Raw genomic sequence first — 26509 nt, forward strand, 5'->3', positions numbered from 1 at the left:
TGATGGACATGTCATCTAAAGAATGGGAGGGGGAGTGGAAATGGTTTGCGACTGGGACATGCAGTTGTTTATTGCGAACCGAGCGGAGGTGTTCTGCAAAGCGGTCCCCAAGCCCCCGCTTGGTTTCCCCAAAATAGAGGAAGCCACACCAGGTACAATGGATGCAGTATACCACATTGGCAGATGTGCAGGTGAACCTCTGCTTAATATGGAAAGTCATCTTGGGGCCTGCAAGTGTAGCATTTCCTGCGGTTACAGGGGAAGGTGCCGGGTGTGGTGGGGTTGGAGGGCAGTGTGGAGCAAACAAGGGAGTCACGGAGAGAGTGGTCTCTCCAGAAAGCAGACAAGGGTGGGGATGGAAAAATATCTTGGGTGGTGGGGTCGGATTGTAGATGGCGGAAGTGTCGGAGGACGATACGTTGTATCCGGAGGTTGGTGGGGTGGTGTGTGAGAACGAGGGGGATCCTCTTTGGGCGGTTGTGGCGGGGGCGGGGTGTGAGGGATGTGTTGTGGGAAATGCGGGAGACGCGGTCAAGGGCGTTCTCGACCACTGTGGGGGGAAAGTTGCGGTCCTTGAAGGACTTGGACATCTGGGATTTGTGAGAGTGGAATGCCTCATCGTGGGAGCAGATGCGGCGGAGGCGGAGGAATTGGGAATAGGGGATGGAATTTTTGCAGGAGGGTGGGTGGGAGGAGGTGTATTCTAGGTAGCTGTGGGAGTCGGTGGGCTTGAAATGGACATCAGTTACAAGCTGGTTGCCTGAGATGGAGACTGAGAGGTCCAGGAAGGTGAGGGATGTGCTGGAGATGGCCCAGGTGAACTGAAGTTTGGGGTGGAAGGTGTTGGTGAAGTGGGTGAACGGTTTGAGCTCCTCTGGAGAGCAAGAGGCAGCGCCGATACAGTCATCAATGTAACGGAGGAAGAGGTGGGGTTTGGGGTCTGTGTAGGTGCGGAAGAGGGACTGTTCCACGTAACCTACAAACAGGCAGGCAGAGCTGGGGCCCATGCGGGTGCCCATGGCCACCCCCTTTGTCTGTAGGAAGCGGGAAGAATCGAAAGAGAAGTTGTTGAGGGTGATGACGAGTTCGGCTAGGCGAATGAGGGTGTCGGTGGAGGGGGACTGGTCGGGCCTGTGGGACAGGAAGAAGCGGAGGGCCTTGAGGCCATCTGCATGCGGAATACAGGTGTATAGGGACTGGACGTCCATGGTGAAAATGAGGTGTTGGGGGCCAGGGAATTGGAAGTCCTGGAGGAGGTGGAGGGCGTGGGTGGTGTCACGGGCGTAGGTAGGGAGTTTCTGGACCAAAGGGGAGAAAATGGAGTGCAGATAGGTGGAGATGAGTTCGGTGGGGCAGGAACAGGCTGAGACAATGGGTCGACCAGGGCAGGCAGGTTTGTGGATTTTGGGAAGGAGATAGAAACGGGCCGTGCAGGGTTGGGGAACAATGAGGTTGGAGGCTGTGGGTGGGAGGTCCCCTGAGGTGATGAGGTCGTGAATGGTGTTGGAGATGATGGTTTGGTGCTCGGGGGTGGGGTCATGATCAAGGGAGCAGTAGGAGGTGGTGTCGGAGAGTTGGCGTTTGGCCTCGGCGATGTAGAGGTCAGTGTGCCATACTACCACTGCGCCACCCTTGTCTGCGGGTTTGATGGTGAGGTTGGGTTGGAGCGGAGGGAGCGGAGGGCTGCCCGTTCTGCGGGGGAGAGGTTGGAGTGGGTGAGAGGGGTGGAGAGGATGAACCGGTATACAGTCGAGGCTTCAGTCATGACTGCAGTCTTGTGAATCAAAATCCATGGTTACAGTCACTAGGTTACATCAGTAAAATATTTTTCAGATCTGAAGTTGCATATGACAGTCCATGCATATGACTGACAAAACTGTAAACAGTCAAATTTCCATTCCACTAAAAAGCAAATGTGCATATGAAAAGATAATCTATTTTAAAAGATGGCCAGTAGAATTGTGTGAACCCTGTCACAAGACAAAAGATGTCTCCCCAAAGAAAGATGAGAATCAGTAATTGATCATTGAGAACTGCTAGCAGAGACAGAATTTCTAAAAAAGGAGCTATAATAACAAAATCAAATCTAAAAGATATATGTGCATTTATTGATCATTCACGCCAATTATGTGATGTGGCTATCAACATATCAAATATTAGGATCCACAACAAAGATATTCTATTTTGACTTAGAACGACTTTTTTTCAATTTTTTGAGTACCACAGGTGAGGGTACATGAGAATATTGGCCAATTATATTTGGAACAGACCACTTCACTGCTGTTGACCCAAGAAAACTGTCTCACGTGTACACTCTTCCGCCAATCTGATGTGAGATAACAAATCACTTGTTGTCCTTGTTATTGTGGCAAACAGTGAGGATAGTTGGCTCATTAAAATATCATCTCTGTGGCTGTACCTACAAGGATATACACTAAGTTCACAATTTAACAAAAATATACAATTCACTCACAAACTTCCAGGGAACACAAATCTAAAATGCAGCATATGGATTAGATAGATGTTACAGTGGTAATATTGTAAAGCTGTTGAGAAATTAGATTGAGGAGTGTAGGTCAAATAGCCACCATCATCAGTGATAAGATGGGCTCAACAGCAGTTTCTGTATCTAAGTTTACATAATTTTATGATACCCAGCACCAATGTATTGGACAAAGCCCAGAAAGTGTCAGTGAGGTCTCTGAGTTCTAACTTATGGAACAAATTCACAGTGGTGAACTTGCTTCTTGGAAACTGACGATCTGGTAGGTGAACATGAGTCAAGATCTTAAAAAATGCTATAAACAAAATTATTTAGATAACAGCAAAAACTCCGCTAAGCACTGAAGCACAAAGTTTTAATATGAACCAATGTGTTAACAACTAAAAGTTAGAGAAAAATCTTGTCAACAGAATTGGCGACATTAGCTGGATAGACTAAGAAAAACAAACTCCAGGTTTCCTGTATTCCTGAAGCTAGAATGGCAAATGGACAGCAACAAATCAAGGGTGGAGGAGGAGATGTCAATATTGATAAATATTTGCTATTCTTTTTCTTGATTGCAAGATGTCATTTCAAAAAAACTTTCCCACCAGAACATACACAAAGAGAAATTATATACAGTCTGTGCAAGCAGAAACCAAATGAAGCAAACTGTTTGTCTCACAGCCACTGAAAATGACTTCTGCTAACAAGGTGTACATTTTGAACTCAGTCAATATTTTGTTTTTAAGGTGGATGTTCTGGGGGATTAGAAGAGGGGCACTAATATGGCATCACGGAGTCGGGTGCATTTTACAGATTATATACATTTGACTAACAACATACACAAGAAAGAGATAACATTTTATATTGCTTGAAACTGTGACTCATACCTGGTAAACATGATAAGCATTAGCAGCTCGTCCACGTAGAAAAACCGTTGGAATCCAAACATTTATCAGCGCACAGTGAGCCCTAACATAAACAAAGTAATCCAACATAAATTCCAAGGGAAAGTGCAAAGTTTAGGAAAACAAAATTACAGGGAAAATAATCAAAGGATGTAATTCATTTAGAACACCTGAAGAGAACCTTTAAATAATATGTCCAGGATGCGTAACACAATAGCTCACTGAGGATCAGCCTCAGCACAGCCTTTCCCATTTCATTTATAAACTAATTTGCTTACAAAATTTCTAACTTATCACTTTTGCTAAGTAATGAAAACGTTGCAAATTACATGCTGACAATAAAACATTCTGTGAAAATGCAAAGAAGTGAGAGGCCTAAATAGCTTCAATATTACTAAACCATAAGGGATCTGCATCACTTGAATTTAAAGATTTGGAAGAAATCAATGAACAAAAGCAAACATCAGGAGGTCTTTGAGTTCACAGAAGTTGGCCAGTTTCAAGAGTTCACATGTTCATCTGTAACAAAGTAAGTGTGTTTGTGGCAGAAATTGCTGTTCATTTCTGATAATATTTCATTTAAAGCAGCTTGCAGGCATGACACATTCCTGATTTCTGAAGAGAAACATTGCCTGAAGTGCCAACTATACAATTTTTTGGTTGTCTTAAGGTGCATACATTGTTACCAAATATGTTCAACACAGTACTTATTGGAAGCAGGATTTCTGCAACTGACAGAAAACCTAACCCTGCTGCGAAAGATAGTGAAGGTAGATTGTAATCAAGTTCCAGAATGTGATGGGTTGTCCCTCTGTCACAGCAGGAATAGAAATGGATTTGAAAAGCAGCTACATCCTTAAGTATGGATATTAATAGTCATGCTGAATATTAGACACGTTCCACTGATAATGGAAAACAGGTCTGTGATAATAAAGTGTGTAGCTGGATGAACACAGCAGGCCAAGCAGCATCGGGTGTGGCTTCCTCTACATTGGGGAAACCAAGCGGAGGCTTGGGGACCGCTTTGCAGAACACCTCCGCTCGGTTCGCAACAAACAACTGCACCTCCCAGTCGCGAACCATTTCAACTCCCCCTCCCATTCCTTAGACAACATGTCCATCCTGGGCCTCCTGCAGTGCCACAATGATGCCACCCAAAGGTTGCAGGAACAGCAACTCATATTCCGTTTAGGAATGCTGCAGCCCAATGGTATCAATGTGGACTTCACAAGCTTCAAAATCTCCCCTCTCCCCCACTGCATCCCAAAACCAGCCCTGCTCGACCCCTCCCCCCACTGCATCCCAAAACCAGCCCAGCTCACCCCCGCCTCCCTAACCTGTTCTTCCTCTCACCTATCCCCTCCTCCCACCTCAAGTCGCACCTCCATTTCCCATCTACCAACCTCAACCCATCTCCTTGACCTATCCATCCTCCCCACCTCCCCACCTATAATCTCCTCTCCACTTATCTTCTCCTCTATCCATCTTCGGTCCGCCTCCCCGTCTCTCCCTATTTATTTTAGAACCCGCTCCCCATCCCCCTCTCTGATGAAGGGTCTAGGCCTGAAACGTCAGCCTTTGTGCTCCTGAGATGCTGCTTGGCCTGCTGTGTTCATTCAGCCTCACACTTTGTTATCTTGGATTCTCCAGCATCTGCAGTCCCCATTAAGTCTGTGATAATAGAACATAGAACATAGAACATTACAGCACAGTACAGGCCCTTCGGCCCTCGATGTTGTGCCGACCTGTCATACTGATCTCAAGCCCATCTAACCTACACTATTCCATGTACGTCCATATGCTTATCCAATGACGACTTAAATGTACCTAAAGTTGGCAAATCTACTACCATTGCAAGCAAAGCTTTCCATTCCCTTACTACTCTGAGTAAAGAAACTACCTCTGACATCTGTCCTATATCTTTCACCCCTCAATTTAAAGCTGTGCCCCCTCGTGCTCGCCATCACCATCCTAGGAAAAAGGCTCTCCCTATCCACCCTATCTAACCCTCTGATTATTTTATATGTTTCAATTAAGTCACCTCTTAACCTTATTCTCTCTAATGAAAACAGGCTCAAGTACCTTACGAGGAAAGGCTGAGATCTTCCCTCCATACCAGGCAACATCCTAGTAAATCTCCTCTGCACCCTTTCCAAAGCTTCCACATCCTTCTTATAATACGGTGACCAGAACTGTACACAATACTCCAAGTGCGGCCGCACCAGACTTTTGTACAGCTTCACCATAACCTCTTGGTTCCGGAAATCGATCCCTCTATTAATAAAAGCCAAAACACTGTATGCCTTCTTAACAGCCCTGTCAACCTGGGTGGCAACTTTCAAGGATCTGTGTACATGGACACTGAGATCTCTCTGCTCATCTACACTGCTAAGAATCTTACCATCAGCCCTGTACTTTGCCTTCCGGTTACTCCTACCAAAGTGCATCACCTCACACTTGTCTGCATTAAACTCCATTTGCCATCTCTCAGCCCAGCTCTGCAGATTATCTATGTCTCTCTGCAACCAACAGCATCCTTCCTCACTATCCACAACTCCACCGACCTTAGTGTCGTCTCCAAATTTACTAACACATTCTTCTACGCCCTCATCCAGGTCATTTATAAAAATGACAAACAGCAGTGGACCCAACACCGACCCTTGCGGTACACCACTAGTAACTGGTCTCCAGGATGAACATTTCCCATCAACTACCACCCTCTGTCTTCTTTCAGCAAGCCAATTTCCAATCCAAACTGCTATATCTCCCACAATTCCATTCCACCACATTTTGTACAATAGCCTATTGTGGGGAACCTTATCGAACGCCTTGCTGAAATCCATATACACCACATCAACCGGTTTACTCTCATCTACCTGTTTGGTCACCTTCTCAAAGAACTCAATAAGGTTTGTGAGGCACGACCTTCCCTTCAAAAAACCGTGCTGACTATCCCTAATCAATTTATTTTTTTCTAGAAGATTATAAATCCTATCCCTTATAACCTTTTCCAACACTTTACCAACAACTGAAGTAAGGCTCACTGGTCTATAATTACCAGGGTTGTCTCTACTCCCCTTCTTGAACAGGGGAACCACATTTGCTATCCTCCAGTCATCTGGCACTATTCCTGTAGACAATGACGAGTTAAAGATCAATGCCAAAGGCTCAGCCATCTCCTCCCTGGCTTCCCAGAGGATCCGAGGATAAATCCCATTCGGCCCAGGGGACTTATCTATCTTCACCTTCTGAAGGATTTCTAATACCTCTTCCTTCTGAACCTCAATCCCACATAGTCTAGTAGCCTGTATCTCAGTATACTCCTCGACAACATTGTCGTTTTCTAGAGTGGATACTGTTGAAAAATATTCATTTAGCTCTTCCCCTATCTCAATTGACTCCACACACAACTTACCACTACTATCCTTGATTGGGCCTAATCTTACTTTCGTCATTCTTTTATTCCTTAAATACCTATAGAAAGCCTTAGGGTTTACCTTGATCCTATCCGCCAACAACTTCTCATGTCTCCTCCTGGCTCTTCTGAGCACTCTCTTTAGGTTTTTTCTGGCTATCTCGTAGCCCTCAAGTGCCCTAACTGAGCCTTCACATCTCATCCTAACATAAGCCTTCTTCTTCCTCTTGACCAGAGATTCTACCTCCTTCGTAAACCACGGCTCCCGCACTCTACAGCTTCCTCCCTGCCTGATAGGTACATATTTATCTAGGACACACAGGAGCTTTTCCTTGAATAAGCTCCACATTTCTAATGTGCCCATCCCCTGCAGTTTTCTTCCCCATTCTATGCTCCCTAAATCTTGCCTAATCTCATCATAATTGCCTTTCCCCCAGCTATAACTCTTGCCCAGTGGTATACACCCTATCCCTTTCCATCACAAAGTAAACATAACAGAATTGTGATCGCTATCACCAAAGTGCTCACCTACTTCCAAATCTAACACCTGGCCAGGCTCATTACCCAGTACCAAATCTAATGTGGCTTCGCCCCTTGTTGGCCTATCTACATACTGTGTCAGGAAGCCCTCCTGCACACTCTGGACAAAAACTGACCCATCTATAGTACTCGAACTATAGTGTTCCCAGTGAATATCTGGAAAGTTGAAGTCCCCCATGACAAGTACCCTGTCTTTCTCACTCCTATCGAGAATCATCTTTGCTATCCTTTCCTCTACATCTCTGGAACTATTCGGAGGCCTATAGAAAACTCCCAACAGGGTGACCTCTCCTTTCCTGTTTCTAATCTCAGCCCATACTAACTCAGTTCACGAGTTCCCAAACATCCTTTCTGCAACTGTAATACTGTCCTTGACCAACAATGCCACACCTCCGACCCTTTTACCATCTTCTCTGTTCTCAATGAAACATCTAAATCCCGGAACCTGCAACAACCATTCCTGTCCCTGCTCAATCCATGTCTCCGAAATGGCCACAACATCGAAGTCCCAGGTACTAACCCATGCTGCAAGTTCACCCACCTTATTCTAGACGCTCCTGGCATTGAAGTAGACACACTTCAATCCAACTTCTTGCTTGCCGGTGCCATCTTGCTTCCATGAAACTTTATTTCGGACCATCCTACTCTCAACCTTTTCTATAGTCGAACTACAATTTTGGTGCCCATCCCCCTGCTGAATTAGTTTAAACCCACAAGAACAGCCTTAGCAAATTTCCCCCCAGAATATCGGTACCCCTCTGGTTCAGGTGAAGACCATCTTAAATACTTCAGATAACATTCATTTTAACTCAGCTAAAGCTTAAGTATTATCTAAGCAAAAATTGTTGTACATCTGTACAGTTCTAAACTCAAACATACTGTACTATTTTCAACAGCTCATTATGGTTTTCTGAAAATGGTTTCAATAACAGGCAACTTGTTGTTGCCACTTCAAAGATGGGATGTACATTTCTTTCTCCATACCACTGCTCAAATATCTGAGGGGTGCAGATATGACCCAAAGTAATTTTCCAAAGGAAAGGAAAACAAAACTAAGGGCTGAAACTCCATACTCTGTAGGATCATAACAGTCAGTGGCAAAGTTATTGCATGCCTTGTGCCCACCGGGAAAACTGCCATAATGACCTGAAATCTCTGCACTGTGGATTTCATCTCTCCCCAGTGTTGATTTGTATTTATTGCCAAGTTAAAGGAGTCAGCTATTTTGCAGCAAAAGTCATACTATTACACAGATTAAGTATCCGAGCCTGAACTATCTCTAGCTGCCTCGTCGCAGACTTTGTCTCCAGCACAAGATCAGGAATGGGCATGTTCAGCACATTTGGGACTCCTCAAATACTGGAGCAGCCTGTGCTCAAATGCTCAATCTCCAGGTTTAGGCCGATATGTTACAAATAACATTCGCGCCTCACAAACGCCAAGCAGTAACAACCTCCATTGAGAGACAATTTAAACACCTCTCCTTGACTTTCAATGACATTACCATCACTGAGAGTCCCACTCACAATATCCTAGGGGCTTACCAGTAGCCAGAAAATCAACTTGCCAAGCTAAATAAACACAATTGCTACAAGAGTAGGTCCAAAGCTATACGTACTGCAGCGAGTAACTCACCTCCTGTCTCTCTAAAGCCTGTCTGCCATCTACAAGACACAGTCAGGAGTGTGATGGAATACTCCTCACTTGCCTGGGTGACTGCAGATCCAACACACTTCAGAAGTATGACTTTATCTGGGGCAAAGCAGACCGCTTTTGAAGCCATATCCACGAGCATCCTCTCCTCTCATACTACTGATGCTCAGTAGCAGAAGTGTGTACTTACTACAAAAATCAATGCAGAAATTCAAAGATTCTTTCACAGCACCTGCCAAACCCACAACCGCCTCTACCTCACATACAGGGGAAGAAAATACATGGGAATACCATCAATTGCAAGTACTCCTCCAAGCCGCTCGTCATTCTGGCTGAGAAATATATTACCACTTTGTTAATATCATTGGGTCAAAATCCTGGAATTATCGCCCTCACGACATTGCGGTCTACCCACAGCAAGTGGACTGCAGTATCTTAAGAAGGCTACTCTTGATACCTAAACATCACCAGCTGGGCCAGCATTTTTTCTTATTTCAAGAATGTACTGTATTCACAAAATTGTTTATATCCATACATTGTCCCAAAGCAGCTTGATTTTGAAGTGACAGATAATGGGAACTGCAGATGCTGGAGAATCCGAGATAACAAAGTGTGGAGCTGGATGAACACAGCAGGCCAAGCAGCATCTCAGGAGCACAAAAGCTGCCTTTTCAGGCCTAGACCCTTCATCGGAAAAGGGTGAGGGGAAGAGGGTTCTGAAATAAATAGCGAGAGAGAGAGGGAGGCAGATCGAAGATGGATAGAGGAGACAGACAATTAAAGGGGGCGGGGAAGGAGCCAGTAAAGTGAGTACAGGTGGGGAGGTAGGGTCGGGATAGGTCAGTCCAGGGAGGACGGACAGGTCAAGGAGGTGGGATGAGGTTAGTAGGTAGGAAATGGAGGTGCGACTTGAGGTGGGAGGAAGGGATAGGAGAGAGGAAGAGATAGGTGAGAGGAAGAACGGGTTAGGGAGGCAGGGACAGGCTGGGCTGGTTTTGGGATGCAGTGGGGGAAGGGGAGATTTTGAAGCTTGTGAAGTCCACATTGATACCATTGGGCTGCAGGGTTCCCAAAAGGAATATGAGTTGCTGTTCCTGCAATCTTCGAGTGGCATCATTGTGGCACTGCAGGAGGCCCAGGATGGACATGTCGTCTAAGGAATGGGAGGGGGAGTTGAAATGGTTTGGGACTGGGAGGTGCAGTTGCTGATTGCGAACCAAGCGTAGGTGTTCTGCAAAGCGGTCCCCAGGCCTCCGCTTGGTTTCCCCGATGTAGAGGAGGCTACAACGGGTACAGCGGAGGCAGTATACCACATTGGCAGATGTGTAGGTGAACATCTGCTTGGTGTGGCAAGTCTTCTTGGGGCCTAGGATGGGGGTGAGGGAGTCCGATGAACTAACCCTTCAGTCCAAAGACATTACATTGTGGTCTTTCTCCACTGTACCTTGGTGGTAGCTGCCCCAAGGTTTAGTGCACCCCTTGGCATAGCATCCTGGGCCTTGGAATGTGTAATACTCAGTCAAGGTCAACGCCTTGTTCCAACAAGTTTCGGCCAGACCAAAGAGCATCTTTCACCAAGATGACGTTTATCTCAATGTGCATCCCGGGAAACATACCGTACAGCAGTGTTCTTCATCACAGAGCTGCCCAGGATGAACCTCAACAAAAACCACAACATCCCTCTCCAGACTTCCTTTGCAAAGGCACAGTCCAGCAGGAGATGAGTGACAGTCGGTACTCCTCCACACCATGGATTTGTGATCAAAGGTATTTTTCTTTGCAAATTTCTGCACAAAGGACAGATGTTACAGAACAGTCCAACTACTTGTGGCACTGAGGGTAGTCACATTCTTGGCAACACCGAGGACTGGTTATTGCCATCCCTGGTTGCTCTTGGGAAGTTGGTGGTGAACTGTAATCCTGCAGTCCTTGAGGGCATTGGTGCACACAAACTAGTGTTAGGGTGGGAATGCTAGGAATTTAACCCAGTATAAGGGAAAGAATGGTAAGTAAAAAAGTATCTAAGTCAAAAAAAAAGCAATGAAGCAGCTAGATATTGTGAAAAGAGGATACACTGCATGTGGATTAGAATATGAACAATCAGATAATGCATTAATGCCAAAACAACTCCATAAATAGTGCTGCAATGCAACCCAATACAATGTGATGAATACAACATGCTTGAATTGCAGTAACCTATTAGGATGAAAAATGATGTGGTGCAATGGGACTGGAGAAAAGGCTACATATAAAGAGAAATGCAATGTAATTGAATGAATTGAATGCAATTCAATATGGTGAAAAATTACGCAATGTATTTGAGCTAATGTGCCCAGCATCTCCAGTGCAGTGACATTGCAAGAACTCTAAATTAGAAGGGAAATATATTGGATCATCTAGGCCAATAAAATGAAAATTGGTGAAAATTGCACACACTGATGTAACTCAACACAATACAATCAGGCTCTTGTAATGAAATTTCATGAGTCACAAGCCGCTGAAGCAATTGCAATGTAAATTAAGAGATATATGACAAAGTGCCGTGAATAAAGGTTTTCCATATAAAAGGACATGAATACAAGATACAAAATGGACTTCTGACAAGATCTGAAGTGCTGAGCTAGAGCACAAGAGAACTGAGACACAATACAACGGGGTTCAAAGCAAAGCTTCATAACGGATGAGACACAGAGAGAACTGAAATGCAAATCGGAAAGAGACTCACATGTGATAATTCGAGACAGACTAATAATGAGTTCAGCCAGCAACACGACTGACAAAAATGAGAATATTATCACATTTTATAAAGTGGCAAACGTGCAGTTGCTGCAAACTAGCTTGTGGACAACCCCATTGGCAGAAGAAAGGTTAGCAGGTTATGTACTACTGTTTAATCAGTCAAAGGGATTCTGTAAGTGGATGTGCAAATTATTATATTACGTCTCAAAGACAGAAACATCTCTTGGCTGTTGACAACAGAATTTACTTTATGCTAAGAAAAAGAACGCTATCAAAACCAAGATATTTGCTACCTTAGGAAGGAAAACCTCATTTTTAAAAAAATATGCCAAATGAAGAAGCTTGAAACAGCAAGGTAGGCCAAAAGATAATGGTTTATGCTTACGTATGTTACTGCCTATTGTATGAACTTCTACAGCTTGCATGATTTGAGTTCAAAGATAAGACTAGCTTTAGGAATAGGATTCAGGCAAGCAGTCAATCAAAAATTGAAAGCAGTGGCAAATCAAAACACTTATTTGTGCAGAGATAGTGGGAACTGCCAATGCTGGAGAAACTGAGATAACAATGTGTAGAGCTGATGAACACAGCAGGCCAAGCAGCATCAGAGGCGCAGGAAGGCTGACAGTTTTGGGTCTGGACCCTTCTTCAAAAAATGATTTCTTCAGAATTCTGAAATCATTTTCTGAAGAAGGGTCCAGATCCGAAACATCAGTCTTCCTGCTCCTCTGATGCTGCTTGGCCTGCTGTGTTCATCCAGCTCTATATCGTGTTATCACTTATTTGTGCAAATCACCATACAAAATGAGTAGACCGAGGAAAGAATAAATGACATTATTGTGAAAACAATTAAATACTCAGAACAATGAAAAGAGGAAACATGACAACAGGATAGTCAAGAAGGTAGAAATGTTAAAGAGAGGAAATTAGGAACAACAAACAAATAAATAAGAATGGAATGCAAAGAAAAGAGACTAAGATTATCATCCACCAAACTGAATTCAATCAAAATGTGACAAATACTCCAGCTGACGAAAAGGTTTCCAGCAGGTTTCAAAATTAAAACATGAAATCTTGAGTTATTTAACATGACAAGCTAGTAAATTGGCAGCAATTACCTAAAATAACTGGAGTCCAGAAATACTAAGGCAAAAATAATACTACGCTTGAGTAACTGATCATCAGAGGCGGAAACTGAAATTAAACGCAATACATAACATAATGTCACTTTCTTAGTCATAAGAAATTATTGTGTCATTGATAGAGAACATAAAATGCCACTTAAAATGTTATTTATTACAGCATGATATACCACTGGCAGATTTGGATTATACTGTTAATAAAAAAAATTACTGAAGAATAAGTAGAGAGAGTTATCAATCCTGCCACACTTGAAATAAGGTCTTCATTCTCCCATGAAATAAACTGCAACAATGCACCACATGCACCATTTTTTGCATCATACACAAAGTAGATAATGGTGCATTTTATGAAATACAGTTTGTTAGGTAGATATTGCTGGAGAATTTCAGTAAGTCAGGCAGCATTTGTGGGGAGGAAGTAGAGTTAACGTTTCGGGTCCAGCGACCTATCTTTGGAATGGACCCAAAACATGAACTCTGCTCTCTCTGCACAAATATCGCCAGACCTGCAGAGTTACTCCAGCAATTCCCATTTTTTTTCTTTCAGTTTTCCAGCATCTGCAGTTTCTTTTTGCTTAGCATTATTTCACGGCACTACTTAATAAAAGCAAGATAATAAAGATACAGGCTGTATTTCTGTGGTGCCTTGGGGACTATTTGGCAGGGGGCATAAAACTGGGCACCATGGTGGCAACATGTAGCTGAAACCTACTCACCAACATTGGGATTTAACCTGCGGCTGGAGAGGGACAATGAAGCCCAATTAAGGCTCTTAAATAGCCAAGTACAGGGAGGTGACAGTCCAGCAGTGTCACGGCAGATGGTGGAAGTTGAATTCAATAAAGAATCTAGAATTAAGAGTCTAATGACGACCATGAAACCATTGTCAATTGTCAGAAAAAACCCAAATGTATCACTAATGTCCTTTAGGGAAGGAAATCTGCCTTACCCAGCTTGGCCTATATGTGACTTCAGACCCAAAGCAACATGATGGTCTCTTAACTGCCCTCTGGACAATAAATGCTTGCCTCGCCAGAGAAGCCCACATCCCATGAGAGAATTTAAAAATATTAATGACTACTGAAGGGCTTTCTTTGAGATTTTATATGGAACTGATGACTTGGTGAGGTGACTGGATATCCTGCACTCGCCAAAGCAACTCTCCCCCCTCCACCGGCCATCAGAACCCAGGGCAATCTCCACTCCCATAACCATGCCCCTTAGTCTCTCTTCAGGCTACATTAGCCTGGTGAGGCAGCAGACCTGCCATGAAGTCCAACTCTATGGCATCTCTTTTTTAGGGGGTTCCCACCTTGCCAGCATTGCCCATCACTCCCAGTGGCACTGCTGGATCAAGAGAGTTCTAATCATTTAAAAGCACAGCACTTCACCAATGGGGTGGAGGTCTGACCTTAAGCTTGCTGACAGTAATATGGCTACAGGAAGACCTAGCCAGGCATGCTTACCCCTGACTATTCAGATCGGGGTGGGGGGTAGTGGATAGGGGGAGTGGAGCAAAACCATCAGCTCCGTGCAAAATGTCAGAAATTGTGTCACACCTTTTCATCTTTGTGGTCCACAGAACCGAACACAAACAAGTCAGTAGTGTGCAACTTAGTCTGTAATGTTCTCTAGGAAAGGTGGGAAAAAAAAACACTTTGATTCATTTCTTGCATTATAAAACTATCATCTTCGATTTCTCATTCTAGTGAATCACAATTACTGTTGCCCCAGCCCCATGTTTTCTCCAACTTATATGACTCATCACAAATCACACAATTGTTGTTCCTTATCATAACTTCCTTTCTCAGATAGCCACGTCTTTAAATCATACAACTATAACTTTGCTGTCCGGGCAAGCTACTATTCTAGTGAAATACAGAATAATCTGTCAGGATTTGAAAATTTTCTCATTCGAAATAGTGGCAAATCTTTGACACAGCGAGGCTCAAGATGTCAGCAGGACACATTTTGGTTTACAGACTTCAGACAAATGATTGATCAATAAAAGACAATCCGTCGATCAGCATATGATCACTCTTCAAAGGAACACACAAATTATTCCCAAAACAAAACTTATCTTGATGGTGAAGGCGGCAAAATAAAATTCAAGTATTTTAATGAGAACGAGTTGTAAGAATTATGTCAAGCAAAAGGCAACTTACATTTCAAAGTCTGATAAACTTTGGTCTTCAGAGGTTTGACTTAGATCACCAGGAACCTATTAAAGGAAAGAAAGTTATCTTCAACTTGAGCAAGTTGTACTTCACAAACTGAAAATGGTATGATCTATACACTATAATGGCTACATACTAATGCAAGAAGAAAGGCAGCTGTCCTGAATGCAATTAGCTTTTAAACAGTGTGAATACAAACAAAATCTTAAATGCAGAATAGTAAATATGAACTTTCCCAGAAAGATTCTTTATCTGTCACCAAACATCAAAGGACGCTTTCGCAGTAACGCTGAATTTCAGTCCCGATCATGCTAGTCATAGAATGTCAGAGTTTCATTCAGGAAAACTTGGATTCTATTCACTGTCTCAACCCAACTGCATAAGGCCAAATGCCATGAATGCTGGAAATCTGAAACAGAGAATGTTGGAGAAACTCAGTAGGTTTATCATCACCTGTGGAGCGCTAAAAAGAGTTAACATTTCAGGTTCAGTATGCTTCTTCTTCTGGACTCATCTATGTTATTTAGTAACAGAATAGCACATGGATTGCTGTGATCAATGCAGCAACTCACTGCCACCTTCTCAAGGGCAACTCAGGATGGGCAAAAAAAGCTGGCCTGGCCAGTGATGATCATGTCCAACAAGCGGAAAAAAAAGCACAGAATTAGGTGCCATGTGCACTCAGTAACTCATCATTGTAAGAATCTCTGAACTAAATGGATGAGAAATCTGGATATGTAGCAAATCAGTTTGTCCTACACAGATTATATTCCTTCCTCAGAGGAAGACACTTCATTTATCACGCAGGGTGTACCCTGGTTACTGTGAAATTTCACAAGCTTACAAGTAATAAGCTACACACCACTCGTCTTGCTAGAATCACATCACCAGGACCCTGTCTTGTGGTTTTATCAGGATACAGATGCAATATTGTGCATAGTAGAATAGTCAACCATCGAACTCAAGTGCAGAGCATAGTCTACATAGCATGCTTGGTTAGCGTAGAGGGTCACAGTTATGAAGGAAGGTTAAAAATGAAAATGGTAAGTGGAGGTGACCAACAGGGCATTTGGTCTGCAATGTGAAAATATCTTAATATCTATGTAGATGGAAAATTTGCTGTGTGGCAGACAAAAGTAGTTTTAGATTAGATTCTTAGGGCTCTGCAAGCCAAGCAAGACAAAATAGTGTTCATACAAAGTTTAAGAGAATTTGAGAAGGGAGCATTCATAAAATGGGCCAGGGAAACTCAATGCGCAATTCATAACCATTCAACATAACACTAACTATGTGCTGCCCTCTCATTAACATGAGAGCTGCGTACAGCCGTTATCATTTTATGCTAGTACTGCTTAAAGCTTGCCTGTGCTGCTTTTGTGGAAACACTCTTGGTTGGCTCTTGGTGCTGACATCCTTTAGATTAGTGTTGTGCAACACAGAGCAATAGTTGACCATGGAAGGAAGGGTACCCAAGTTTTACCAATGCTGCATTAAGTCTCTTTGGAAGTTAGGTGAAATATCCTGTATCCACAAGAGGCCCTCCAGACACAGGATAGGGCGACAATGGGAGCAGATAACCATGGATATAAGTATCAAGGTGTCAACCTCAAGGACGCAGAGCTGCGAAAAATTGAATGACCTCACACGAAAGGTCAAGGGTCAGTAAAAGCATTTTCAAAATCTTATCAAGTGTATGCCAGCCTCAGATTCTCTCCAGATGTATCAATTAAGTCAAAGCCATGGGAAAAAGCAGAGCCAGTGGCAGCAGAGATAGCAAGTTAGCTGAATAATTGGGCACAGAGTAGTAGTAAGCAGCAGCTTTTCAGGCTGGAGGAAAGTATATATTCCGGTTTTCTAGGAGGTGATATGAAGAGACTGCTTTTCATGATCTAGACTAATGTCCCGGACTTGGGTGCATAAGACTGCACTTCAAAATTTGCAGATTCCATCAAACTTAGAAATGCTGTGAACTGTAAGGAGGAAAGTAGTAAAGGTCAAAAGGGCACAGACATTTAGCTGGTTGAGTGGACATGTAGAAGTGATATTTCCTAAGAGGAAGAACAAGAAGGAGTAATTGAAAATAAAAGACATGACTCTAAACAATAATTCAGAAGCAGAGGGGTTGAGGGTTATATGTGTTTAAATCATGGAGTGTGTAAAGGGTCTGAAGATGAATTTTAAGACAAATGAAAAATGTTTCAAGACTAAATTTCAAAACGTACTGAAAATTTTTAATCATGGGCAGTTCTTTAGTTCTGTTTTCTGCTTGAATACATTGACAATTTAGGAAAGTTATCTGCAATCAAATGAAATCTGAAATATTCTGTTTAGCAATATACAAAAAGTTATGTCAGCACAGGGGGAAAACTAACTTTTATCTCTTTGATTTTAAGTTTCATAGGGTGAAATTTAAGGAAAGGAATGGTGTAGTGGTATTGTTAATGTACTAACAATCCCAAACCCCAGGTCGATGCTCTGGGCATATGGATTTGAACCCCATTGCAGGTGGTGAAAATTGAATTGAATTTTACAAAATCTGGAATAAAACCTAGCCTAATGAGGCCCCATGTCACCACTGTCAATCATCGTAAAAAAAAAACCGGGTTCACTAATGTACTTTGGGGAAGGAAATCCACCATCTTTACCCGCTCAGGCCTACATGTGACATGAGATCCACAACAATGTGATTGACACATCAGCCCTCGAGGCAATTAGAAACAAAAAGGGGACGGTCACTGTGTTGGGACTGTATTATAGACCCCCAAATAGCCAGCAGGTACTAGAGAAGCAGGTCTGTAGAGAGATTACAGAAACCTGTACGAATAACAGAGTTATTTGTTTGGAGATTTTAATTTCTCCTGTATTGACTGGGCCACCCAAAGTGTAAAAGGCCCAGACAGGGTGTAATTTGTCAAATGTGTCTAAGGAAGTTTCCTGAATCAATATGTAGAAGGCCCTATTCTGGAAGGTGCAACACTGGACCACCTCTTAGGAAACAAGGTCTAGGAAGTGACTGAAGTGTCAGTCGGCGAGCACTTTGGGTCCTGAAACCATAACCCTCTTAGTTTTAACATAATTATGGAAAAAGATAGGACAGGTCCACAGGTTAAGATGCTAAACTGGAGCAGGGTCAATTTTAGGGCCGTTAGGAAAGATCTAGCAGAGGTCGATTAGGTGAGTCCGTTTCAAGGAAAAGAAACAACTAGCAAATGGGAGGCCTTTAAAAGTGTAATATCAAGAGTTCGGGGACTATCCCTGTTCGGGTGAAGGGAAAACCTGACAGGGTTGGGGATCCCCAGGTGACAAAGGATGTTGAAGCTCTGGGCGGGAAATAGAATGCGGCATACATTGGGTTTTAGCTATCAGGCTCAAGTGAAACCCGCGATGAATATGTGCAGAAGCACACTTAAGAAGGAAATCAGAAGAGCAAAAAGATGCTGTGAAATGGATCTGGCAGATAAGGTTAAAGCTAATCCCGAGAGGTTCTACAGCTATATTAAGAGAGCTGCCAGGGAGAGACTAGGCCCCCCTAAAGATCAGCATGACCGTCTATGTGTGCAGCAACAGGAGAGGTGGGTGATTTTTAATGAACATTTCTCCCCAGGGTTTACAGAGGTGAGAATCATGGATGCTAAGGAAATAAGGGAAATAAGTGGAGATGTTTTGGACTGCATACATACTACCAGAGAGGTGTTGGCAGCCTTAAAGCGCATTAAGGTGGATAATTTCCCTGAGCTTGATTAGGTCCATCCTCGGACGTTGTGGGAAGCGAAGGAAGAAATCGCGGAGATACTCGCAGAGATTTTTTACTTCATTTTTAGCCACTGGTGAAGTTCCCGAAGACTGCAGGATGGTTAATGTTGTTCAACTATTTAAGAAAGACCGTAAAGTCAGGCTAGGGAACTACAAGCCAGTGAGCCTGACATCAGTAGTTGGCAAGTTATTGGACAGGAGACTGAGGGACAGGGTCAACCAACATTTGAATATTCAAGATAATAAAGTGTGAAGCTGGATGAACACAACAGGCCAAGCAGCATCTCAGGAGCACAAAAGCTGACATTTTGGGCCTAGACCCTTTATCACCTAGACCCTCTGATGAAGGGTCTAGGCCCGAAACGTCAGCTTTTGTGCTCCTGAGATGCTGCTTGGCCTGCTGTGTTCATCCAGCTCCACACTTTGTTATCTTGGATTCTCCAGCATCTGCAGTTCCAATTATCTTTGAATATTCAATGTCTGATTAGGGACAGTCAGCATAGATTTGTGCGCATTAAGTCATGTCTGACAAATCTTTTAAGAGTTTTTCAAAGACGTAACCAAGAGAATAGATCAGGGTAGAGCAGTGGATGTTGCCTATACGGACTTTGAGTTGGTCCCATTCAGCAGGCTAGTCATGAAGGTAAGGTGGCATGGGATCCAGGGAGAGCTAGCTAATTGGATTCAAAACTGACTCAATGGTTGAAGGTTGTTTCTTGGACTGAAGGCCTGTGACTAGTGTCACACTGTGCCACAGGGGTCGGTGCTAGGACCTTTGTTATTTGTTATTTACATAAACGGTCTGGTTATGAATGTACAAGGCATGATTAATAAGTTTGCGGATGATACAAAATTAGGAGGTATCATTTATAGTGAAGGTGGCTGTCAAAATTTACAAAGGGATCTTCATCAGAAGGGGAAGTGGGCTGAGGATGGACAAAAGCAATTCAACACAGATAAGTGTGAGGTGTTGCACTTTGGAAAGTCAAACCAAGGTAGGACTTGTACAGTAACTGTACAAGGTCCTGAGAAGTGTTGTGGGGCAGAGGGACTTAGAAGTACAAGTACATAGTTCATTGAAACTGGTGTCACAGGTAGACAGGGCGGTGAAGAAGGCATTTAGCATTCTGGCCTTCATCAATCAAGACAGTGAATGTAGTGAATCCTACATTACATTACAGTTGTCTACGTCGTTGGTGAGGCTGCACTTGGAGTATTGTGAACAGTTTTGGTCACCCTGTTATTGGAAAGACATAATTAAACTGGAAAGTGTGCGAAGATTTAGGAGGATATTGCCAGGACTAGTAGGCCTGAGTTACAGAGAAAGGTTGGCCAGGCGAGGACTTTTTTCCTTGGAATGTAGGAGATTGAGGGGTGACCTTATTGAGGTGTAAAATAATGACAGGCGTAGACAGGATGAATATATATTGTGTCTTTTTCCCAGGGACGGGGAATTGAAAACTAGAGGGCATAGGTTTTAAGGTGAGCAGGGAAAGATTTAAGAAGGACCCGAGGGGCAACTTCTTCAAACAGAGACTGGTGCATTTCTGGAATGGGCTACCAGAGAAAGTGGTTGAGGCAGGTACAATAGCAACATTTAAATCCTTCCCATCCATGTACCTATCCAAATGTTTTTCAGAGGGATAGGGACCAAATCTAGGCAAATGGAACTAGCAAACTGCACCATGGTCAGCATGGACAGTTTGGGCAAAAGAACCTGTTTCCATACTGTTTTACTGTATGGGTCTAAATGGACAATAAATCCTGATCCAGACAGTAAACTCCCACATCTCATCGATAAATTAAACAAAATCTCATTCAGGTGGTAAGGGTTTTACAGGCGGCTACAGAGTCAGAACGAGAGCCATGTCGTATGTTCAAGGCTAGCTGAACCATACACCAATCAGATCACAGTGAGGTCAGTGGCAGGCCTTCCCCTGGAATCAGGGCCCCAGGGGTTGAAGTCCCACCCAGTGACAGCCGCTAGCAATCAAAAGATATTGGCCCTTCCATTCTAACATACAAGAGGCAGCTGTGGTTGTTGGAGGAAGAGCACCCATAGATCCTGAGGAATCCAGCACAAAAAGTACATTATGTCATTTCTCAGACTGGGCCTCACAGCCAGGGAGGGGTGCAGCCTGCCTGCTCCATGTCCACTTGCCTGATGAGAGATTGATTGGTTTTAGCTCAGGGAGCAGCCCCAAAAGGGAACAAGCTGCCCAGGGTGTAGCAGCAACCTTGCATGGTGACAGACCAACCTACAGTTGGAGTAATCCTAGCGGCAAGCACAGAGGCCCTTAAATGCTCTTAACTGGCCACTTGAGGGCATCAATTGACACCAGGGTGGCAAAGCCGACTATGGGCCTTCCTATCCAGAACTTAATTACATGTCGACCCTGTTTCCAAGCACCCCACCGACTACCAGAAGCAGAAGACTCCATACAGTCCCAAAATTAATGCTGCTGTTACTCTGCTCTGTTACAAATTTGATCATTTACTTTCTAACCCCATAATTGACCAAAAATATTGTCGATTAAACAAATTTTGTTCTTTTGAGATGAACAAACTTACAGATCCTTCCAAAAATTTAGTTTGAAACAAGAACAATGTTTTATCTGCTATTTGGAATTCTAAATTCTAAATTAAAGCAAACAAATGCACAAGATCTGAACAACAATAAACAGAAATACATATCAGAACATGTAGATTCCAGCAGTAAAAATCAAGAAATCCTGCCAGCAAGATAAATTGTTCCTAAGGCATTTTGCATATGGTCTGGTTGAAAAGAAACAGCTGAAATTTGCTTAACAACTTTATCTATCCAGCATTTCTTAATTAAATACATGGACAAATGCACATAAAGCATATTCAAATATGCCTAAAGTGCTCAAATGTAACTCTATCTAAATATGCTGCTGTTGCACTTAAATTTGGCAAAATGTAGCTCAGCCACACTAGCTTTGGCATTTCATGAAATTCATTGAGCGTTGGTCACAGTTATTTCAAATAAGATGAATGACCTGACAAGAGTATCAGAACAGATTCACATTAAGTGACATTTCACTGAACCAATACATCAGTTGATCAAGCTTACGGTTAATACTGTTTTAAAAAAAAATGAACATCTGGCAATTATCTTTTACGTTCAGAAGGTTAAAGCGAGATTTGATTATTTTCTTTCTGTCGTAATTATTCATTTTACTTACATTCAGTTAATAGATTTCATCTTGCAAAATTACTGACACTACCATTATAGTTCTGACAACAGAGTAGTAAGTTTACCTCAAAATGTAAGAATTTAACCCAAAATTATGTGACTACTTTTACGAAGACAAATCTAGCAGGCAGAACGTTTACATTCTTCATAATGCTCACTTAGGTTACAGAAGACTAATAAAAGTCACTTCCCTCTAATGCTAGAAAATTAAAATCACAATTCAATGCTCCTTGTATTAAGAATAATCATCTCTCAAAAACTACAATGGTAAAACTGGATAATTGCTTCAAAACATACCACCTGATATAAACTGTTACAACCAGAATATTAAACCATAATAAGCATGTTTTAGATTTTCTTTTCCAAAAAACCTATTTTTGAACATAAGTATTAATTCCTATAACTTTTCTCCAGGTTTTAGCATTTATTTTAGAGTGGGATATTTCCCATTTCACTGTGAAACCAATTATAATTAGTGCACACATTTCTTTTCAATTATTGCTAGGTGAATATTTTACCATATTGCTAAAAATCATAACTAGTCACAGTGCAATTTATCTAAACCTGTAGCTAACGTATATAGTTTCTAGCATGTACAAAGCCACTGTGAGCCTGACTGACAACCTTAAGTTGGTTACTGGTGTAACTCTTAGCACAGTCCGTTTATTTCTAAGTATTGGCCAATAGTAAAATCACATTTAATGTTGGACATCGTCTTCTGAGGCTTTTAAGTATGGAATTGTTGAGCACAACTGGCAAGCTGCCCACTGCCAATGGTCAGATTTGTGGTTCAATTACAACCATAATCTGTGTTTGCTTTGGGAGGGAACCAAACTAAAAGGTCTACTGGCCCTGATTTTCTCTTGAAATGTTAATCACATCCTTTGTTAAGACAGATTGTCCCTCTGAGCTACTAATTTCATAATCTCTACCAGAACAATATGGTACCAGCAGAATAATTTTTGCATCTGATTGTGAAATAAAGCAAGCCAGCAGGCCATCAAGGCGGCTAATGGAATGGTGGCCCTTATTTCAAGGGAGTTGGAGACTAAGAGTAGAGCAGTCTTAATAAAATTGTACAGAGTGCTGGTGAGATCACATCTGGAGGACTGTGAGCAGTTTGGTCGCATTATTTTAGGAAAGATATCATTTCACCAAAGGCATTTCAGAGAAGGTTCACTGGGATGATCCCCGATATGGAAGGATTGTCTTTTAAGCAAAGGCTAGACACGTTGGGACTCTATTTGCTGGAGTTCTGAAGAATGAGAGATGATCCCATTGTAATATACAGGATTCTTAAAGGGCTTACCAGGGTAAATGCTGAGAGGATGTTTTCCCTCATGGGAGAGTCTAGGATCAGAGGACATAGCCTCAGAATAACTGACCATATTTAATACTGAAACGAAGAGGAATTTCCTCTCACAGGGGGTTGCGCATATTTGGAACTCCTTGCCACAGACAGCTGAGAAGGGGGGTTGGGGCAGAGTTCTTGTGTATATTTAAGGCTGAAATAAATAGATTATTGATCAGTCAGGGAATCAAGGGTTACATGCAAAGTGGGCATGCCAAATGTCAATCAGCCACAAATGGCACAGCAGGCTCAAGGGGCTAAATTGTCTACTCCTGTTTCTATTTATTATGTTTTATGGTCTATAAATATCTTTTCACTGAAAGAATCTTATGTGGCTACAGAAATACTGCTGATGTCTATATCAAATTAACTAAACTTACTTTAAAAAGACCAGGGATAGCAGGAACTGCGAAGCTGGAGAATCTGAAATAACAAGGTGTAGAGCTGGATGAACACAGCAGGCCAGGCAGCTTCAGAGGAGCAAGAAAGCTGACATTTCAGTCTGAAACCTGCTTCAGAAACGAAGAAGGGTCCAGACCCAAAACATCAGCTTTCTTGCTTCTCTAATGCTGCCTGTCCTGTTGTGTTCATCCAGCTCCAAACCTTGTTATCTCAGATTCTCCAGCATCGGCAGTTCCTACTATCTCTGAGTGAGTTTTAACCCCACCACAAAGACCCATATCTGAAGAAGGATCGAGGCCCGAAACTTCAGCTTTCCTGCTCCTCTGATGCTGCCTGGCCTGTTGTGTTCAGCCAGCTCTACACCTTGTTACCTCTTTAAAAAGACCAGACTGGCTTGTGTTCTTCAGAAGAAATAAGCAGCATATAAGGTACACCCTATTACTGTACTCGTGTGTTAAAACTAAGACGACGAAGCAACATTGAAAGACATGCATATTGCTTAGAACTCTACACAACTATGCAAAACTAATGTACAAAGACTTATTACACAGTTTAAGTTAGAAAACTAAACCATTTATAACAAGGCTATATCCTTGAGAAAAAAAAGAACGTTCAATTTTAAAGTTTTGGCAAAGATCTGTAGCTGGCTTTGCAGATGAGGTTGTTAACTTGCTTGCCGAGCTGGTTTGTTTTTGTTCAAACGTTTCATCACTATGCTAGGTGACATCATCAGTGGAGCCTCTGATGAAGCGATGTTATTCTACTCTGCTTGGAATTTATACTGTCCAGTCTGTCATGGTGGGTACTGTCATTTCCAGTTTTGTTCTGTATGGGTTTGTATATGGGGTCCAATTCTATATGTTTGTTGATTGAAGTATGGGTGGAGAACCATGCCTCTGGGATGATATCTTGGAGGCACGGTTCTCCACCAATGCTTCAATCAATTGGGAGTTGGTAAGCTCTGTTGGCTGGGCCGCTGGTTTTCAATGGACAGTGTTGCTAACTGAATCAGCTCAATTCCCACACCAGCTAACATTACCATGAAGGACTCTTTTTCTCAACTTCTCCCCTTAACTGAGTCATGGTGACCCTCAGGCTAAACCAGCACCAGTCATCTCTCCCTAGTGAAAGAACAGCCCTATGGTCTGGCAGGACCATGGTGACTTTACCTTTTTAGACTTCACCTCAACCATATGGATATTCTTACAGAGATCATAATTAAACAGAACAAAATTTAACTTCTCACTTGCTTAATCATGTCAACATTATTGGAAAATAACTCAATTTTACAGTTCCAATTTTGTGCAAGTGTCTTAGCATTTGATTCTTCACATAATTTATTAACACTTCATTAATTCACTGCATGTATTTGATTAAATTTGCAACATTGTATGTGCAAATTTAGACTTAAATTAATATCCTTTCTACAATTTTTTTTACAATCCCTCGTTGGCATTTTTTTGACCCCCAAGCTCTGTTCTCATATCTCCAGTAATCTCCCTTTCTGTCCGATTATTACAAACTCATTTCTTCTTATAACTATATGCCAAAGTCTTGATGATCTAAAATATCTTCTTAGGCTGGCCATCTTAACCATGTCATACTATGGTACAGGGGTAAACATGTTCTGGGCCATTCTACAGTGCCATGAATTTTCACATGTTAGTCACTCCCTATGTTTGTGACAGATGCTTGACCAACTATAACTGCACACTTACAATGGAATTCTCCTATTATGTTGCACTTTTTGAAATCTCCTAAAACATATTGAAAGCTTAAGGTGTTTATATGGGGGTGGGGGGAGCAACATCTTTGCTTATTTCTCCTTTCATGATCCCAATATCTTGGAATCATGATCAGTACATCTAGTTTAGGTTCTCTTTAAAGAAAAAAACTCAACGAGGGTACAAACATTACCAAGACAAAATTTCCCAATTATTGATCTAATCCATTCTTTTTTGATTTTTACTAACTTCCATTAAAACAGCTAATATCTGTAATGTTCAATACCAATTTATTATTACGTTTTCCTTAACTCTACCTCCTACTCTCACTTACTTTTTCCTCACAAAATCCACACATTCCACAAGTCAATATCCTACCACATTCATAAGCATGAAAAAAATGTTTAATGCCAACTGCAACATTTGCAATGGTTCCTTTTTTCAGGAATTACACATTCCATTTAATTTTACATTTTAACGTATCTTGTTCATTCTCCCCATGTCTGTGTGGGTTTCCTCCGGGTGCTCCAGTTTCCTCCTGGAGTCGAGAGGTGTGCAGGCTAGGTGGATTGGCCATGTTAAATTGCCCATAGTATTCAGGAATGGACAGGCTAGATGGATTCGTCATAGGAAATGCAGAGCTACAGGGTCAAGGTGGAGGAATAGGGTCTGAGTAGGATGCTTTGCAGAGGTTGGGGTGGACTCAATGGGTCGAATGGCCTGCTTCTACACTGTAGGGTTTCTATGGCTGTTATAATTCTTAGATAATCATTCTTCCTAAGGAATCATTCTTTCTTCAGCCTCTATCATAGGTGCTTGATACCAAGCTAGTTCAAAACAGAAGGTAGATTCCCTTGTTGCTCAAATAACTCATAACCACCTTTGCACATTCATACTATAAAATAATGTTTTACTCTTCTAAGTATTAGGATTATTTAAATGTTTCCAAAAAATTATTATAATCTCTAGTTCCCTATCGGACAAGATTTTAGTCCAGATTTTA

General features: G+C 42.3%; 1 protein-coding gene across 3 annotated transcripts in view; it reads right to left on the reverse strand.

The window, feature by feature from the left end:
• Nucleotides 1-26509, reverse strand: part of snx29 (sorting nexin 29) — a 443022-nt gene that overhangs the window by 131882 nt on the left and 284631 nt on the right. For 2 of the 3 annotated variants that reach the window (XM_059654177.1, XM_059654176.1), the window contains 2 exons: nt 15048-15103; nt 3376-3457 (listed from right to left, as the gene is read on the reverse strand). In XM_059654177.1, coding sequence (XP_059510160.1) covers nt 3376-3457; nt 15048-15103 — 138 coding nt within the window. Of the gene's footprint in view, nt 1-3375; nt 3458-15047; nt 15104-15297; nt 15469-26509 lie in introns of those variants that run through there. The other variant, XM_059654178.1, reaches the window with a different exon arrangement.

This window comes from Stegostoma tigrinum, chromosome 23 (assembly GCF_030684315.1).
Source record: "Stegostoma tigrinum isolate sSteTig4 chromosome 23, sSteTig4.hap1, whole genome shotgun sequence".
In the NCBI taxonomy this organism is placed as follows: Eukaryota; Metazoa; Chordata; class Chondrichthyes; order Orectolobiformes; family Stegostomatidae; genus Stegostoma; species Stegostoma tigrinum.